The 18,370-nt window shown below is 42.6% G+C and overlaps 1 protein-coding gene across 2 annotated transcripts in view; it reads left to right on the top strand.

Annotated features, from left to right (window-relative positions):
• The window catches only part of LOC146519433 (xylosyltransferase 1-like), a 44,938-nt gene that overhangs the window by 3,528 nt on the left and 23,040 nt on the right, over positions 1 to 18,370 (top strand). The window contains exons 1-4 of one of the 2 annotated variants that reach the window (XM_085155994.1): positions 3,228 to 6,395; positions 9,178 to 9,730; positions 12,028 to 12,194; positions 15,506 to 15,708. In XM_085155994.1, the coding sequence (XP_085012120.1) occupies positions 9,361 to 9,730; positions 12,028 to 12,194; positions 15,506 to 15,708 (740 nt within the window). In that variant the 5' untranslated portion in view covers positions 3,228 to 6,395; positions 9,178 to 9,360. Of the gene's footprint in view, positions 1 to 3,227; positions 6,396 to 9,177; positions 9,731 to 12,027; positions 12,195 to 15,505; positions 15,709 to 18,370 lie in introns of those variants that run through there. The other variant, XM_085155993.1, reaches the window with a different exon arrangement.

Raw genomic sequence — 18,370 nt, 5'->3', positions numbered from 1 at the left:
TATTTTGGGTCTTCCTGAACATCAAACCTCAAAAGCGTTTTTTGTCGTTTTTTCAGTACAAATCCCCAAAGTTCTTATTTTTATTTTTTAAAGGTGAGTGTTTTCTGGCTTTTTAACGTTTCTATAACATTAACCGCTGAGTGATGGAACAAAACGAGGATGAACCATCAGACCTGGGACGAGTCGCCCTTAACCCTGGTTACATTTCTATCTGGGCATGTGCAGAAACACAGGAAACCTGCTTCAGTGAAACACAATCATAGCAGTCACGTATGAGTGCGGTCCTCCACCTCCAAGGTGTGATGAATGTGGGAGTCGTGTCACTGTGGAGCCTTTCAGGATTGTAGTGAACACACTTGACTGGATGTTATAAACAAGGCTGCAGTGTGTTGGACGCACACACACAGACACACAGAGACACACACACACACAGCCGTTGCTGGAAAGCTGAACACTGCTGGTATTTAAACTCTGAAATCTGCAGTTGTGTCTTTGTGACTTTGACATAAAGCTTGCTGAGCCCGGCCTAATCCCGATTCTAACCTGAACTCTTAAATCAAACGTGAACCCTCAGAAAGCCCCGTGAAGCCGTCTGTGCACACACGTGTACAGCGCTGACCACACTGTGCGTGTCAGAGCCGACACACATACTAACAGCCAGGTCAGATCAGATTAGAGGATTTCTTTGGATCACGTTTCTCTGATGGGATTTATACTTTCTAATCTAGTTTAGATTGTACAATAATCCCTAAATGCTGTGTTTGTGTGTGTTTGTGTGTGTTTGTGTGTCCTCACTTGTATCTCTGCACCGAACATTGTTTAAAAAAGGAGAGTGAGGACAGTTTAAGAGAGTGAGGACAGTAAGGAATCTGTCAGTCTGCCTCTCTGATGTGTGCGGCTGATTGTCATGAAGGTGAACGTGCGACGCTCAGGAGTCTCAGATATCCTTTAAAGCAGCTGTTAACCTGTGATGGCCCCAGAATGAAACCAATAATTTGTTCTTAACAGACACAGAATGAGACGGGAGCTCTGTACATTCATCTGCCATCATGTCAATATTTTCACATGGATTTGAGATTGGAAGCTAGTTTAAAAACACACGTCTTACCTGGACATTAGGGGTGGGGGAAAAAATGGATACTGTGTAGTATGGTGATATTTTGTTTGCTAATAATGTATGGATACAGGGACAGCAGAAATCGATATTTTGTTACAAAAAAGGTTTTTGTGCTCTGACTTCAGAGCATGTTGATCCTTTTTCTGAGCAAGAATCCTGACATTCCTTCACTGTCCAAATGTGTTTAACTTTTTTATGGCAGCAATAAACATGACAGTTTACTTATTTTAATTTAAGACATGTTTTCTTTTAATTAAGTTTAAAACTTTTTTATTTAATGTAAAATTATATTTTGTTTTCATTTACTTTCAAATTCTTCAGTTGCTGAAGGGGCTGCATAGTTTTCATAAACTGCATAGTTCAGAATAGCTATAATTGTACCAGATGGTTGATTCAGTTAAGTTGGACTAGACTGTAATACAAACCGTTCAGTTTGTCAACAATCAAACTGAAATGAGAGAAAGACTGAGTGTGAGACTTTGATATTAGAGAAAATGAATATTGATAAAGTTTACCTTTATGTACAGAATCTGAATATCGCAAAATATTTTCAAAAATTGCAATAATATCGTATCGTGGGATGTATGGTGATTCCCACCTCTACTGGTCAGTGCTTGATGGTGTGATGAGGCTTATTAAGACTCGGGCAGAACTCGACATCGGCTCTGTTTTTGGACGTGGTTCAAACTGATTTTGAGTTTGGGTCATGATGCCATTACGTAAATATTCTAGCGTTGTTTTAAGTTTTTTAAACATCATAATGTTGAGATAAGGGCTCTGGTTTTGGTCTCGGTTCCTGACTCATTGATGCTGACATGTCTCTATTTTTGGACGTCTTGACAGGGTCGTTGGCTCGGGGGCTGTTTTTGGATCATCAGTGGTTCCATGATGTTGAGATCAGGGTTCTGTTCCTGGACTTGGTTCATTGTGAAACATTTGGGGCTGTGTTTTAGGGTTTGGTGGGGGGGTTGGGGGTGGGGGCTTTCCAACACCATGACGATGAGATCAGAGCAAAATCTTTGGACTTGATTTCAAAGTGATTTGGGAAAAAGTAAATGTCATAATCTTGGGTCCTGACTCTGTGTTTTTGGGCCTGGTGTTGGACTTTTGTTGATTATGCTAATTTGCACAATGATTTGAGATCAAACAATCAGGTTTGATCTAAGGTTTCCAGACCCTCTGTTGCAGGACTCTCCTAGTTATTAAGATGATTTGTTTGACTCTGATTGTATATTTGTGCTACAGATGCAGAATTAATTGGGATGATCTGTCTCTCTGATGCTGTTAATGATGCATATACATTTTTTTAAGGAAAAACCTGCAGAGTCTGGTAGCAGTGCCTGAAACCAGCAGAGCAGCTGTTTAGCATAACACAAGTAAATTGATGCGATGGTTCAGATCTAATTCAGTATACGTGATTTAGCAGCGTAGACTGCTGTCAGAACCATGAAGCTGCTTTATGTTTTTCTGTATTTTCTTTGATATAATTCTCAGTAAATCTGACATGGGTGGATGTAAATCCCTGCTGTAATCCTGGGACGCCCTGTTGGTGCCGGGGTGGTTTCAGCCAGGTTTCACAGCACCATCCTGACCCTCATCACAGTCCATTTAGCTTACTCTCTGTCCATCTGGCTCTGGTTTTCCTTTGTCTCTCAGTCTCTCTATTTAGACAGATTACTCCAGTCATCTCCGTTGGGACGTGATGCTTTTCTTTGTCGGTTTGTTTCTTGTTTTTTTGCTTCGGCAGACTCCGTTTCTTTTTAAAGATGAGATAATGATCATCCTGTATGGATAATAAATTAGCATTCCTAATCAAAAAAACCCCAAAACTGCCACTCAGTATCATAGTTTACTAAACTATGATGAATATTATAATTTTACTATTCCCATATTATTGTGTATTTAGTAACAGTGTGTATTTTGAGCTACAGTGCACTTATTGCCAAATATAGTAGTCTGATTACTCAGATCTGTTTATTCAGGCCCAAAAAAATCAGAAAAATCACCAACTGTTGTATTAAGAATGGGCGAATCTGAAAAATATTTTTAATTCACACATCTGGACGCGACGCCGTCAGAGGGAGAAACGTTTCTCCCTCTGACGGCGTCGCGTCCAGATGTGTGAATTAACTTTTGGGGATTTACTTACCTGGATGATTGAACATGCATCAATAATTCATACAATATTCACACAAATGTTTAACAGTGAAGAACTGACAGTCTGGTTTCAAAGTTGGTCAAACTGTATGAAGTAAACTAGAACATTATCTTAAATAGGATTATTTTCATTGTCACGTTTCGCTGCAAAAAGATGAGGTTGGCTCTTACACTCGATTAAACAAGGTAAATGTAAACAAAAACAAATTGCGGTGGTGTAGGACAGCGGTCCCCAACCCCCGGTCCGTGAGTCGTTTGGTACCGGGCCGCAAGAGTTGAGGCTCAGGTGTGAAATGTATAGTTTTCAGGGTTTTTATTGGTTTTCAGCGTTATTTTGTTATTGTTTTTATCGTTAACTTGGTTTTCCTGGGTCTTTTCACGTGTGTTATGAATAAATTTTCTTTTCTTTGGTACCGGTACTAGTTTTATTTTGTTGTATTTATCCGCGACACCTTAAAGGCCGGTCCGTGAAAATATTGTTGGGCATAAACCGGTCCGTGGCGCAAAAAAGGTTGGCGACCGCTGGTGTAGGAGACTCGATATCATAATCCCATTACCAAGCTATAACATGTTATTCCTACAATCCCACTTCCTAAGTTGGGAAGTGAGTGTCCTGACTGGTGCGTTGAGGTTTGGCAGAAATGTGACCCGGAAACATGTAAATGTGGCAATCATGGCAATCACACAGGGTCCTTTTAGTGGTCCCCCACACCCGTTTTAAAACCCGAGGGCACCGATCTTTCCACGCTGTTGCACCCAGATTGTGGAATGCACTTCCCCTATTTCTACGGGGTTTGGACTTGTGGAGACCTTCAAAAAGCAGCTAAAGACATTTTTATTTCAAAAAGCTTTTAATTCCACCAGGGTATTTATGACTGTATTATGTTTTTACCTTGTAAAGCACTTTGTGACATATGTCTGTGAAAGGTGCTATATAAATAAAGTTTACTTACAGGCCTGGGGAGCAGTCTGCAGCCATCTGGCAAACAACTGTTTCTGGGAGAAACACACATTCGCCACAAACTGGGAATTAACTAGTTGTGTGGCAAACGTTTTTGAGCTTTTGATGTTTTCTTTTTACTCGAGAGGACGTTCACATGAGCTCGTAGCTCATCGTTTTCTTTAAAGCATTTCGTATGTCTTCTGTGTTTAGGCTCCACTTTCATGCGGAGGTGAAATGATCACAGCTTGAATTCAGCATGCATTAATTACAAAAGACATGAAGATGCAGTAGAAAAACTAGAAACGTCTGCGTAGCGGCTCTCACTGTGAGCCATATAGAAATCTACAGGATGAAACGTACCATCTGTGAGTTAAAACATCTCAGGCTCCATGAAAGCTCTTTGCCAACCTTTCCTGCTTCATGGATGGATTTGTAAACATGACCAACATAAGGCAGCCTATAAGATTTTCACTGCCCACCAGTCGGCATTTTCCCGCAGGTATACTGAGGGTAAACACACCTACACAGGAGCTTGATTAATGCATAACCAGAGCTGTGTACAGATGCAGCCTACAGCCATGTGAAAGGGCTCTTTATCGCATCATATGAAGGTGTTTTCTCGCTCTGTCTGTCACAACACGCCAAATCACTGCTGCCAAGAAAACAACAGCCTCTTTCTACCCTGCCTGTGGGGGGCATTTGAGCAGAGACATCATGTACTGGATATTTGGTAGTTGGAATCATTAAAGAACCATTTCATATGAAAAATGTCCATTTCTGTGGACGGATGCAGACTTTGGTCTGAACTGTAAAAGCAGTAACAGAGACCTGTGGGCTCATTCATAAGACTGAATCATGACTTTATTGTGATTTACTGGGTGATAATAAAGGGTGAAGGTGGCATTTGATGTGAACTGTAGGTCCATTAGTATCCATGATCATTCTGTGGAGAATTGACTAACTTTGTAGTAGGGCTGCCACGATTAGTCGACTAGTCACGATTACGCCGACTATCAAAATTGTGGACGACTGATTTAATAGTCGACGCGTCGTTTGAAGCTTTGTAAGATCACAAAAGACGCAGGAATAAGTAGTAGGATTTAAGAGTGTAATAACAGACTGAAACAGAAGATGGCAGCACTGCATGTACAAGGATGCCAGCTGCCGTTAAACCCCGAAGAAGAAGAAGCTGTGTCCCAGAATTCATAGCGCTGCCCAGCTCAGTTTCCAACAATGGCGGCAGCTAGTTAGTTTTAATATTACTCTTATTATTCTTTCTGGGTCACAAAATAAACGTTTAACATATTTTCAGGCGAGAATGTTGCTGTGTAAACCTCAAATATCTGCTCAGTTTATCAAGACACCACATATTTTCAAAAGCGCTCCGACGTTTTCGGAGACGTCTGTTACCCACTAGCTCGATAGCTAGCCGGAGGCTAGGCTCACTGGAGCCGTGAGAACACCGGACTCCCGGCAAATCGTCTTCAAACCCACCGCCGTCTTTCCCTGCTCAGGTTAAACATATATAAGTCACTTAGATAACTTAAAAATGTTATTGTTTGGCCTTTTTTTTAGTATTTTATTTGTTCCTGAGTAAATCGGTTTGGCTGAGATTAAAGTTATAGTTTATAAGCCAGTCAGGCTTTTAATCCAGTTAAATGTGTTAATGTAAACGTGGCTATTGTGAGGCAGGCGTTTCTAATGTTGTGGCTCACTGGTGCATATCTCGGAGCAGCTGTCTGTGCACTCTTGCCGTTTTTGTCAACACTTCAAGATCTTTTACAAGATGTAGATAAATATGAGGAGCACAGCAGCTTTTCGCTGATAGTCACACATGTGTAAGTGGCTGCTCTTCCCTCACTTCAGAGAATTCCCAGAAAACACCACCGCACATTCTTGTCACCACACCAGATCCAGGCATTCTCAGATTATCCTTATTAGTGTGAACTTGTAATCAACAGATGTCAGAGCAACAGGTCTCTTTCCTCCCACCCTTTCCCTGCCTCGCCCCCGGCGCCCGCGGGAACAGCCTCTCTTGTCTCTTGTGCGTCTCCTTTATCGCAGAGCAGCAGGAGGTCTGAAGGCTTCAATAGGAACCTGCTGAGAAGGAGAGCGGCTGAGAGCAAACCAACTCACACAGGAGCACCACGAGCAAGAAAGCAGTGACTCAGTCCCTCTGTGAGTGTAAAGAATGATGTCTTTGTAGGTAAGCGGTGGTATTTTAGCTGTGGCCGGTCTCCATGGAAAGCACGGCCCTCTGGGGAAAAACGCTCTGCTTTTCTTAGGAGGTGGATCTGTGAAGGAGAGACAAACTTGTATTATTGTGTCGAGCGAATTACAGCCTGAAGCGCTCGAGGACATTTTGGAAAACTCCCGAAAAGGCGTCAAATCGGCCTCGTTACAAAAAACATTTCATTTACAAATCTCTGACTTCTTGTTTGCACTGAAGGAGCAATATTAGCTGTTAGGAAAAACATCATCATCATCATCATACGCCAGTTTTCTACCTGCTGTCCTGCTTTTTTATGTTTGTAGTAGGGCTGCCATGATTAGTCGACTAGTCACGATTACGTCGACTATTAAAATCGTTGACGACTAATTTAATAGTCGACACTTCGTTTGAAGCTTTGTAAGATCCCAAAAGACGCAGGAATAAGTAGTAGGATTTAAGAGTGTAATAACGGACTGAAACAGAAGATGGCAGCACTGCATGTACAAGGATGCTAGCTGCCGTTAAACCCCGAAGAAGAAGAAGTAGCAGCCCAGCTCAGTTTCCAACAATGGCGGCAGCTAGTTGGTTTTAATATTACTCTTATTATTCTTTCTGGGTCACAAAATAAACGTTTAACATATTTTCAGGCGAGAATGTAGCTGTGTAAACCTCAAATATCTGCTCAGTTTATCAAGACACCGCATATTTTCAAAAGCGCTCCGACGTTTTCGGAGACGTCTGTTACCCACTAGCTCGATAGCTAGCCGAGGGCTAGGCTAACTAGAGCCGTGAGAACACCGGACTCCCGCAAATCGTTTTCAAACCCACCGCCATCTTTCGCTACTCAGGTTAAACATGATATATAAGTGACTTAGATAACTTAAAAATGTTATTGTTTAGCTTTTTTTTTTTTGTATTTTATTTGTTCCTGACTAAATCGGTTTGGCTGAGATTAAAGTTATAGTTTTTACACAGCTGAATAAACAAGCAGACAGCTGATTATCAGTAGTGTGAGATGCTGAGAATATACTCCGGTGTCCTGTGATATTTTAGATAGCAAGGAGTTTATTAAACTTCACCGAAACAATCTGCAAATTTCATTAAAATTTAATAAACTACCTTAAACACTTAAAGCTGTAAGCTAATGATAGTTATATAAGAGCAGATGCTGCTGGTGCAATAAGCTGTACGCTTTACGTCCAATGGATGATGATCTGATTAGTCGACTAATTGTGGCAGCTGTAGTTTGTAGTCAGTTTGAGTCATTTTGTTAGTGTTTCTGAGCCGGGTGTGTCGGCATCTTGTTTCTCTTTGGTCATTTTTTTTGTTTCTTTCTGATAATGTTTTTGTCTGTGAGGTTATTTTATGGTTGGATGGTTGGCTGCTCCAGTCTGCATGCCAAATGTTCTTGGGTAAGATTCTTAACTCCAAGCAGCCATCAGAATATGCATGAGTGTGAATGTTGGACAGAAAGCACTTGAATGGGTGAAGGAGAGATGTTGTATAAATCGCTCAGGTGGAGTCGGAAAGCGTTATATAAGAATCAGTCCATTTCCCTTTGTTTTGTTTTTGTGTTTTTCCTCTCTGTGGTCATTTTGACATCATTTGTGTGCGTTTGGCATTCGGTTGTTGTCACTTTGCATTTCTTTGAGGTTCTGTTTTGTTCCTTCGGTTGTTTTGTGTCTCTGAGATGGCTTTGTGTTTGTGGCTGTTTGGTTTTCATCATGTTTGGGTTTGTTTGGGGGGGGGGGGGTCTTTGAGATCTTTTTGTGGTTATTTTTGTGTTTGTGTGTAAATTGTTGTTGGCAGGTTAAAGAGTTTAGACGTTTTTCACAGTTTTCTGTTGAATTTCGAGACTTTGGTCCAGACCGACATATTTCGGAGGTAAGAAAAAAACCTCAGTCAAGAAAGATAATGAAGAAGGAAAAGAAGTGTGTGTGTGTGTGTGTAATCTATCTCTCACTGTACTCTGGAGGTTTTATTCCTGGATATTACACTTATAATAATGGCAGGAGAGCTGAAAATGTTCACTGCAGCAACACACACACACACACACACACACACTCTTTCCTCTAAGCTGATATTACAGATGAGATAATGAAAGGTTGACTGAGAAGCAGGTGGCAAGAGCTGATATTACTGTCTTCCTGCTGGGGCTTAGTGTGTGTGTGTGTGTGTGTGTGTGTGTGTGTGTGCACTCTTTATCCTGGGAAAGACAGATATGGGGGAGATCTGTGGGATTAAAATACTCATCGAGGTCATGTGGCGATGCTGCTGAAACACAGACGCCCACCAGGCTCTGATTATAGCGCTGTGGACCCGGCGTGTGGACGAGTCTGTGCTTCTGCTCTGTTTTATTGTGATGTGCAGGAACAACACTTTGATTCATTCCAAGGAGATAAACGAGCTCACGTGTGTGTAACACGTGAAGCTCTGTACATTTAACATGTACGTGAAGAAGGGATAGCCTAAAGGGTCCAAATGGTCTTCCTGACTTAAGCTTTGCTCCCGTCCTGTCCAAACTTTCAGATTTAGCTGGAAGTTATTTATTTCCTTGCAGCTGATCCACGTCCATCACTTTAGTATTTGGATTCAAAATGACGATGCAAATTTATTTCTTGAAAAATGCATCATATAATTGTAAATGGATACACAGCCTGTCTTTGTAACTGTTAAAGAAGAGTTTGCTTTGATTTCATTTATTTAGTTGTTGCTTTATGTAAGAACTATATTTGTCATTCCTTGCAGGACGTTTACCACTCGCACCGCCCCAAAGAGAAAGTCCGCCTGGACAGCAACAATAATGAGAACTCGGTCCCCAAAGACTTTGACACCATCGACAGCAACAGCAACCTGGGGGCTCGATCACATAGCCAGCGAGTGCCGGTCGGAAATGCCAAACGTAAGCTAGAAAAGAGCCAAGCGCAAAGCATGCTGGGAAAATCTGCCAACGAGGTCCTCAAGCACCCTCCCATCCAACCGAGAGTGCTGGGCCACAATCGCAACCACACCCACATCCGTAAAGCCCACCCCAAGCTGCCAACGGTTGCGGCGCCGGCTCAGGGGTCCAATCCGGATTCACCGTTCTACCAGACCAAGAAGCCGGCTTCTCCTCCGCTGCCGCCCGGTCTGGAGGTGAGGAAGGAGCAGCTGCAGTGTGAGATCAGCGGTAAAGAAGCCATTTCAGCTCTTTCCAGAGCCAAGAGCCGGGAGTGCCGGCAGCAGATAGTAGAGGTGTACTGCAAACACAAGGAGGGGACGCTGATGCCCGGGAAAGTTCCTCGCTACTGCCCCGCAGAAGGTAAGATCACATCTCAGTGTTCAGGTAACAACAGACGCGTTTCATATTATTCACATAACCAACAACAAAAAACACAAACATCCTTAAATTTTAGGTTAAAGGAATGTTTTATTTTCTGCTGCATAAATGTTATTCAAACCTTCTCTTTGTGAGGGAGAGCCAATCAGAATAAAGGGAGGTGACTGTGCGAACGAAGCTAAAACAGCTGAGGATGAAGACGAACTGAGGACCTCTGAATAAAATAAATAGTTCTTTTTGAAAAGTGAGTCATAGTCATCCTCATTACTGTCATGAATTGGACGCAGGCTCCAGATTGATTTGATGAAGCAGAGGTTGAACAAAGAAGCAGAGAGGCTCAGAGAAACACATGAAACAGGAGGGAGGAAACAGCTGAAATGAATCAAAGACACTTTACTGTCAAAATAAAACAGGAAGTAACTTAAACAGAGCAACTAACACAGACGAAGACTCGACAAGATGCAGGAAGACACAAAACATCAGACATGCTAAACACTAACACGATCAGATTACAGAGATTACTCGACATTAATGGAGACATGCTTACTCTTACTATGATTGTAGCGCATGTAGACATATTATTCAGTCTGAAAGAAACTAATGTGGCAAAGGTGATAAAATGTTTTTGTTGTTTACATGACATCAGTTACAGTGAAGGTACCAGGGCTGTATTGTCATGCATATCTGTGAAATGACTGTTCATCAAGCGGTGACGGTAACAGTAATCCATGCTTTGGTTTCTATAATGAACATGTAGCTTGTGAAGAAGTATATGTATTTATTATTGTTTATTGTTTGGTGTTTATGAACAGCCGTTTATGCCATCTGAGTATAAATGGTGACATAATGAAGATATAAAGAAAAACATGATAAGTTGATGCATGTCTTTGTTTTTAATACGTTTGTCCAAAAATACGAAACTAAGGGTTCAAAACAGGACGGAGACAGTTTGATCGTTTTTTCTTGACCATCTGAAGGATGGATGTGTCGGTGGCATCAAGATGAAAGCTGCCCACCGTCTTTGTCTGAACCTGGATGAAGATATAAAAGATTACTTTGATAATCTGTAAATTGCACGTTCAGTAATGTGCTCTACCTCGATGTAGCTGACAGCTGCGGTGCTGCGATCCATCAGTCTGCTCCGGGTGTCAGCGCCACTAAATTTCCACGTGTATGAGCACCTCGAGATTCGTAGTCTGCATGTATTAACCTATGATTTTAGGTCTGAAATATCCTTTCATGTTAACATAGCGATTCATTCGTCAGCAAATGAATGTGCGACAGATTTAAAGACAGAAAGGACATGAACAAGTGGCTGCTTTGAAGTGGCAGATTGCAGTAATTGGAAAAGAGATTTTTGCCTTCCAAATTTACCCTTTCAGAAACATTTTTAACTGAGCACGTGCCGTAGATGCAAAGAGGCATCCCTCACGGGTGCCAGCTCTATTTTCAGGGACTTGAAGCATGAATGGACGCAGAGGAGGACGATGCTCATCCAGCATAATTACACCCTAATTAAACAAGCAGTTTGTAGTCTTATTTTTGGAAAGGCTGACTAATGATTTACTCAGGGCCGTTTGAGGGTTAATTTATATGATTATAGGTTGTTTTGATGACACACCAGTGGTTATATCCTCAGAGTGAAGCCGGGCAGGGGTTTGGTTTCAGATTGCCGAGCATGCGTTCGGTCTTTTAAGGAGTTTGGTGTTTCTGTGCACGTCCCTGGGCGTATTTGACGCATCTCTGCCTCTGCGTTCGACTCAGACGCCTGATTACTGTCATTCCCCCCTCAAACTCCAATCCCGGCATGCTCCACGGCCCAAAAAGGTCACTAATTAAAGCCAAGCAAGCCAAGGCCGGCGGGATGATGAGGAGGCGTTAGGCTGTCAGAGCGTTTGTATGTACAAGATTTGGCTCGACCAGCTGCAGACGGCATGACTAGGAAAGGCGGAAGTGAAGAACTGGAGTGAGGAATGGGCTTAAAGTGACGCTGATGTCTTAAAAAGGTTCTGCTTATTTCCAGATCCATGTTGGTGTTTTTGGGGTCTATCTTTGTATGACTGACAGTAAACACAGCCCTCTTTACCTTACCTGTCTGAATTGAACCATCTTAGCATCAAAAAGCAGAGAAGTAGTAGGATGGATTTTGTTTGTTACTAATTGCTAAAAAAGAAGGACTATTATTCATAAGACCATGAAACTCATCTGCTAGTGTGACGTGGATGGGATGAGATTCATGGATTTATCAGCGAGATGTTAACCGACCTCCTCCTGTCCAGGTAAAGCTAATGTGAACGTACAGTGGGACGAGGACGCCTCCGATGCTTCTCCGCCTGTACGGATCGCCTTCGTCCTGGTCGTCCACGGCCGAGCCTCGCGTCAGTTCCAGCGTCTCTTCAAAGCCATCTACCACACCTCACACTACTACTACATCCACGTGGACCAGGTAGGACTGCTGACCGTCGCCCAGAGCAGGATTTGTTTGTAATATCTTAATTTTAATTTATAAATATTAAATTTATAAACATAAAACCTGAATTTCTGAACAGCAAACGTAACTGAAAGACCAAAAAAATAAGACTTGAACCAGAAGTCAAGGGGCCACTGGTGCACAGAGATTATGGTTGCAGGGGTTTAGGAGCCCAGCATAGAGGGTTAAAGGGAGTTCCAGCTTTTATCCCTTAACCAGAGTCTAGCTACAGGTTTGGGACTGAAGTGCTGTTACAACCAGACTGTGTCCTCTGTGGGGGTTTGAACTTTCCCAGTTTTTGAAATGGGAATGCTGGAGAAAGTTTGATCTGTTAGGGAGGGTCTCCCTGCAGGCTTCCCCGTGGCTGCACTCGTGGGTTTGCAGCGGCCCAGCTGTTTGAAAAGGCTGCTTTCAGTTTTCAGTCGTGTATTCCTCATGAAAAGATCTAAGGTTTAATCCGCGTGGTTGATTTATATTCTTGTTTATTCTTGTATAAACAGATTAATTCACTTTTCTTGTATATGCCGCCTTGTTCTTTTGCTCAGGTACTTCCTGTTTGTGTGATCAAGTGTGCTGCGTTGGTAAATGTCTGATTTGTTTTAACTTCAGGTTAAACTACTTTTGGAACGATGTCTTTGCTCGGTTTGTTGTTTCAGCCTCGGTGCTTTTAATTCTCGTCACATTTCTTTTAGATGAACTTGATAAAAAAGTCACGCTTCAAGACAAACCTGTCGGTGGAACGAGGCGGGAATCCCGCTCTGCTACGCTGAGACGTCAAACTCATTAAAATGTGTGGTTTTAAAAAAGGAGGAAAGTATAACACAGGGAACAAAACGTAATTAATAATTAATAATAATGAATGCCGACACTGGGAAGGAGATCTCACTTCTGCAGCAGGACTTGGACACACTGCAGCTTTAAAGCACAGTTACAGTCAATGAACGTCAGCACAGTCGCCTCAGTCATTAGTAGCTCATTGCTACCTAAACTTAACACTGTCGTAATTAAGACAACGATCAGAGAACAAACACAAACTGTAGTAATGATGGAGCACTCGCTGTCGAACAACTTCAACAAGGATTCTTGTTTGTCTCGGCGTCACAGCGTTTTCTATGGAATACTTAATAACACTAATCCTGCAAAACAACTAAACTTAATCAGGTTTCTGATGTAAAGAATGCAGAGACTGTGTGTCATCATAAGACTGCTGTTGCTGTTTTAGATCATGTTGTATAAGCTCCACTATAAATTGTATCTGTTGCATTTTTATTATGTTGAGACTTTGCGTGGCTTCAGCCTCAAACAGGTCTCCCAGGGAAAACAGATTTTCATCTCTGTGGTACGGTGGCCCCTAGAGACAAAGCACGTACAAACTCCAAAACACTTGGAGTTTGCATGTGTTTTGGAGTTTGCACGTGTTTTGGAGTTTGCACGTGTTTTGGAGTTTGCACTTGTTTTGGAATTTGCACGTGTTTTGGAGTTTGCACGTGTTTTGGAGTTTGCACGTGTTTTGGAGTTTGCACGTGTTTTGGAGTTTGCACGTGTTTTGGAGTTTGTACGTGTTTTGGAGTTTGCACGTATTTTGGAGTTTGTACGTGTTTTGGAGTTTGTACGTGTTTTGGAGTTTGCACGTGCTTTGGAGTTTGCACGTGTTTTGGAGTTTGCACGTGTTTTGGAGTTTGCACGTGTTTTGGAGTTTGCACGTGCTTTGGAGTTTGCACGTGTTTTGGAGTTTGCACGTGTTTTGGAGTTTGCACGTGTTTTGGAGTTTGCACGTGCTTTGGAGTTTGCACGTGCTTTGGAGTTTGCACGTGTTTTGGAGTTTGCACGTGTTTTGGAGTTTGCACGTGCTTTGGAGTTTGCACGTGTTTTGGAGTTTGCACTTGTTTTGGAATTTGCACGTGTTTTGGAGTTTGCACGTGTTTTGGAGTTTGCACGTGTTTTGGAGTTTGCACGTGTTTTGGAGTTTGCACGTGTTTTGGAGTTTGTACGTGTTTTGGAGTTTGCACGTATTTTGGAGTTTGTACGTGCTTTGGAGTTTGCATGTGTTTTGGAGTTTGTACGTGCTTTGGAGTTTGCACGTGCTTTGGAGTTTGCACGTGTTTTGGAGTTTGCACGTGCTTTGGAGTTTGTACGTGCTTTGGAGTTTGCACGTGTTTTGGAGTTTGCACTTGTTTTGGAATTTGCACGTGTTTTGGAGTTTGCACGTGTTTTGGAGTTTGCACGTGTTTTGGAGTTTGCACGTGTTTTGGAGTTTGCACGTGTTTTGGAGTTTGTACGTGTTTTGGAGTTTGCACGTATTTTGGAGTTTGTACGTGCTTTGGAGTTTGCATGTGTTTTGGAGTTTGTACGTGCTTTGGAGTTTGCACGTGTTTTGGAGTTTGCACGTGCTTTGGAGTTTGCACGTGTTTTGGAGTTTGTACGTGTTTTGGAGTTTGCACGTGTTTTGGAGTTTGCACGTGTTTTGGAGTTTGCACGTATTTTGGAGTTTGTACGTGTTTTGGAGTTTGTACGTGTTTTGGAGTTTGCACGTGCTTTGGAGTTTGCATGTGTTTTGGAGTTTGTACGTGCTTTGGAGTTTGCACGTGCTTTGGAGTTTGCACGTGTTTTGGAGTTTGCACGTGCTTTGGAGTTTGCACGTGCTTTGGAGTTTGCACGTGTTTTGGAGTTTGCACGTGTTTTGGAGTTTGCACGTGCTTTGGAGTTTGCACGTGTTTTGGAGTTTGTATGTGCTTTGTCTCTAGGGGCCACCGTACTGTGGGACTTCCTGCTACAATAAAGGTTGAATAAATAACACTAACAGTCCCATGAGTCTGTGCACGCTCTGTTGCAAAGCTGTCCACAGTCCTAGCGAGCGCCCCCACCGCCGGTCCGTCACTTTATCTGTTATTTTCTTCACGTCTTCAGCTGAGAAGCTTTAAAACTTTGCGCAGCATTAACTGGCTCATAATCAGACTTTTACATCATAACACGCCACTTTTAGGCAACGTTTCTTGTTCCCTCATTTAAACCTGCACCAAAGCATTTAGCAGCAGTGACTATAAAGCCGGCAGTGTGACGCCCAGTCCACATCTCACGGGACGAATCCGACACCCTTGATTTCACTCTTGCAAAAAAACACTGTCTGAAAAATGGAGCTAAATGTGTGTTTATAGTGAGCTTTATAAATCCTGTGACATGGTTGAGAAAGCAGTTTTGAAGCTCTGTCGATGTCCACAGTAACAAAAGTGTTTGAACTGCTAACACCGCTGTCATATTTCTTAATTGTGATCCTTTCCCTCTCTCAGAGGTCCAACTACCTCCACAGAGAGGTGGTGTCTCTGGCCAGCCGGTATCCAAACGTGCGGGTGACTCCCTGGAGGATGGCCACCATCTGGGGCGGGGCCAGCCTGTTGACCATGTACCTACGCAGCATGGAGGACCTCCTCAGCATGGCCGACTGGTCCTGGGACTTCTTCATCAATCTCAGCGCTGCAGACTACCCCATCAGGTAAGAGCCTGAGCTGAAGTTTACAGCTGATATTAAAACGTGTTTCTTGATGTGATTACAGTGTGAAGATGAGCCCCAGCTGAAAGTGCCTGTAGTTCATGTAGTTTGTGTTGGGTTTGCCAGTGTGATCTGACTGATTCTGGTGATGTAAGAAAAGGTCAGTTTGCAGAAATACAAACAGCCTTTGGTGGATAAAACACCGCAGATCTGTTTAAAATAGACTGAAAGTGGGTGAAAATGAGGTTTTAATAGCTTTAACAAAACTACCTGCCCACCATTTAATCCCATGAGCAACAGTACCACCAATGCTGGAAGATGTTGGTCTAAAAGGTCATTAGGTGATGACCTTTTATAAAATTTGCGTACGTTGAACTTGCTTCGTAGTACAGATGGCTGTGGAAGCTGTGCCACTCATGTCAGCTAACAGCCACTAATCTGCGCAGTCCTGTGGGCCTTGTTTGTTTGAGTTGATGCTCTTGTGGTTTATTGGTAACTTGATCCATACGACTGTAAACCAGAGCGAGCCGTGAGCCTGCAGCTTTGAAGCAGAGCATTTCTTCTTGGCTGTCCCGTGTCTCGGTCTGAAGGGATCGGCAGAAGTCCTGAATTATGTGAAGCAGCAACGAGGTTACATAATGAGGCCGGTGGAGGATACGTTTGGGCTCATCGGTGTGTTTGAACTGGTGCAGGGATGTTGAGATTTGTGAAGCAGGATGAGATCCAGCTGCTTCTCGAGTAAACGCCTCAGGCAGGTCTTCTAGCAATTTAGGAGCAGGTGTGAGCTGGCTTTGGGGATGTCAGAGGGTCACAGATGGGTGACTTGTGAAAGGAATCAGCTCTACTGCACTTTAATGCACCTCAGCCAGGATATTTATCAGATTTCATTGTGAACTAATCAGTTTCAGTCCAAAATTAGGTGCAAATCTTAAGAGAAAAGTATGATTGATTCAGACGAATCAATAGCCAGTGTCTTTGTGCTCTTTCTGAGTAAGTATTTATCTGATCCACATTCTTATTTCTTGTAAATATTTATGAATGACTTAAAGTTTTAAACCAGAGTTTAACCCTGGAAGCAGTCGAATCTCAGAGCTCACATTTCCACTCAAGCCTGTTCTTAATGTTTTGGCATTCAGAGCTACATCACACAGTTGTTCTAATTGGTTTTAGCTCCATCCATCGCACCCACAGGCATTTTGGTATGTGCCTGTGTGACACAGGCATACCATAGCTTTCTTCTTATTGGCTGCCCCTCATAAACAGGGTCGGCGCAGCAGGTGGGTGGAGCTTCTGTTCCTGAGACCTATAACGCCTCTCTATGACACCATATAGTGAGAAGAATAAAAACGGCATCAAACTGCATAACAGTATTTGTACGTATATATAAATATATATAAATATAAAAGCCAAGTTAGTAGGTACACTTGTTCAGCTGCATGACAGAAACTCATTTAGTGATGTAGACACAGAAACGCAGGTCGTTTCCGTGTCTATGGTGTGCAGATATTAGTCTGAAAAAGAGAGAAACCAAATTTTCTTTAACGTTTATTTAAAGATAATCTGTCCTTTGGTTGTTAACAGAAAGAGACAAAATAAGAATCACAGTCTTCACATTCAAGTGAGATTTTATTCATTTTCCCGCTTTTATAATCTGTAAAAACAGGTAAAAGTATCACTTAAAAATCTCACATTCACAGTTTGAGTGAACCTCTGCAGAGCTGATCAATCAGCCAGGTTTCCTGCATGTTTGGCTCTGAGCAGTGAGCGGCCACGGTCCACAGCATGAGCACAACAGTGCAGGCAAATAGCACGATGGCGTGCACGCTCGCAGCACACCAACATGTCATTAGCATGTGGCTGCGGCCCTTGCTAATGACATTCTTCTCTGTGAGGGAAGAAGACACAACGTTTGTAATGCATCGATCAGTTTCTTTGATAAAATCCATGAAAGTTTCCGTCCTGCTTTCCTCTCAGGATGTAAGTCATTTGTTGTTTTACCTCCAGCGGTTAGTTTGCTGTTTTAATAGAAATATAAACTATACATGAACTAATTAAGCCACACACAGCAGAAATCCAAACATAAACAAACCGTGCGTGGAAAAGCAAAGAGAAAGCTGTCACCCTGAAAGGCCCGAGGCTACTCTGATATTAGCTTTTAAATGGAAAGTTAAAGGTGACTGAAGGTTGTTTAAACTTTACTGGTGGACGGCTGAGCAGCTGAGGTCATTGTTTACTTTGTACACAGTGAAACAGCAAAGTGGTGTTTTCAGATTTCCACACCCTGGAGTCTGGACGAGAGCTAAAAGCCTCACAGACGCAATCAAATTTATTTACTTCCCCAGATCAGAACTGGAGTCCTAATGCTGACTGTTTAAAGCCAGCGTTCATCTAAACGACGCTCCGGACTGATGACACGTGTTCATCTTTCAGTCTTTTTTTCTTTGCCATCATTCTGTCCTCGTGAGCTCACGAGCACCGGCCTGCTGTCCTCCATAACAGCGATGGTTTGAACATGCTTCTGGCTAAAATCCATAACACAGCTGCAGCATTAGCACCACGGCATCCATCGATAGCTGTGACGTCATGAGCGATGGCGGCTCTCTGTGGAGAGGGGTCACACAGCTTTCTCTTTCTTCACTTAAACATTCAAAACGGTAAGACTGCA

The sequence above is a fragment of the Neolamprologus multifasciatus genome, chromosome 4 (genome assembly GCF_963576455.1).
Source record: "Neolamprologus multifasciatus chromosome 4, fNeoMul1.2, whole genome shotgun sequence".
NCBI classification, from domain to species: Eukaryota; Metazoa; Chordata; class Actinopteri; order Cichliformes; family Cichlidae; genus Neolamprologus; species Neolamprologus multifasciatus.
This window is presented reverse-complemented; position numbering and strand designations above follow the sequence as displayed.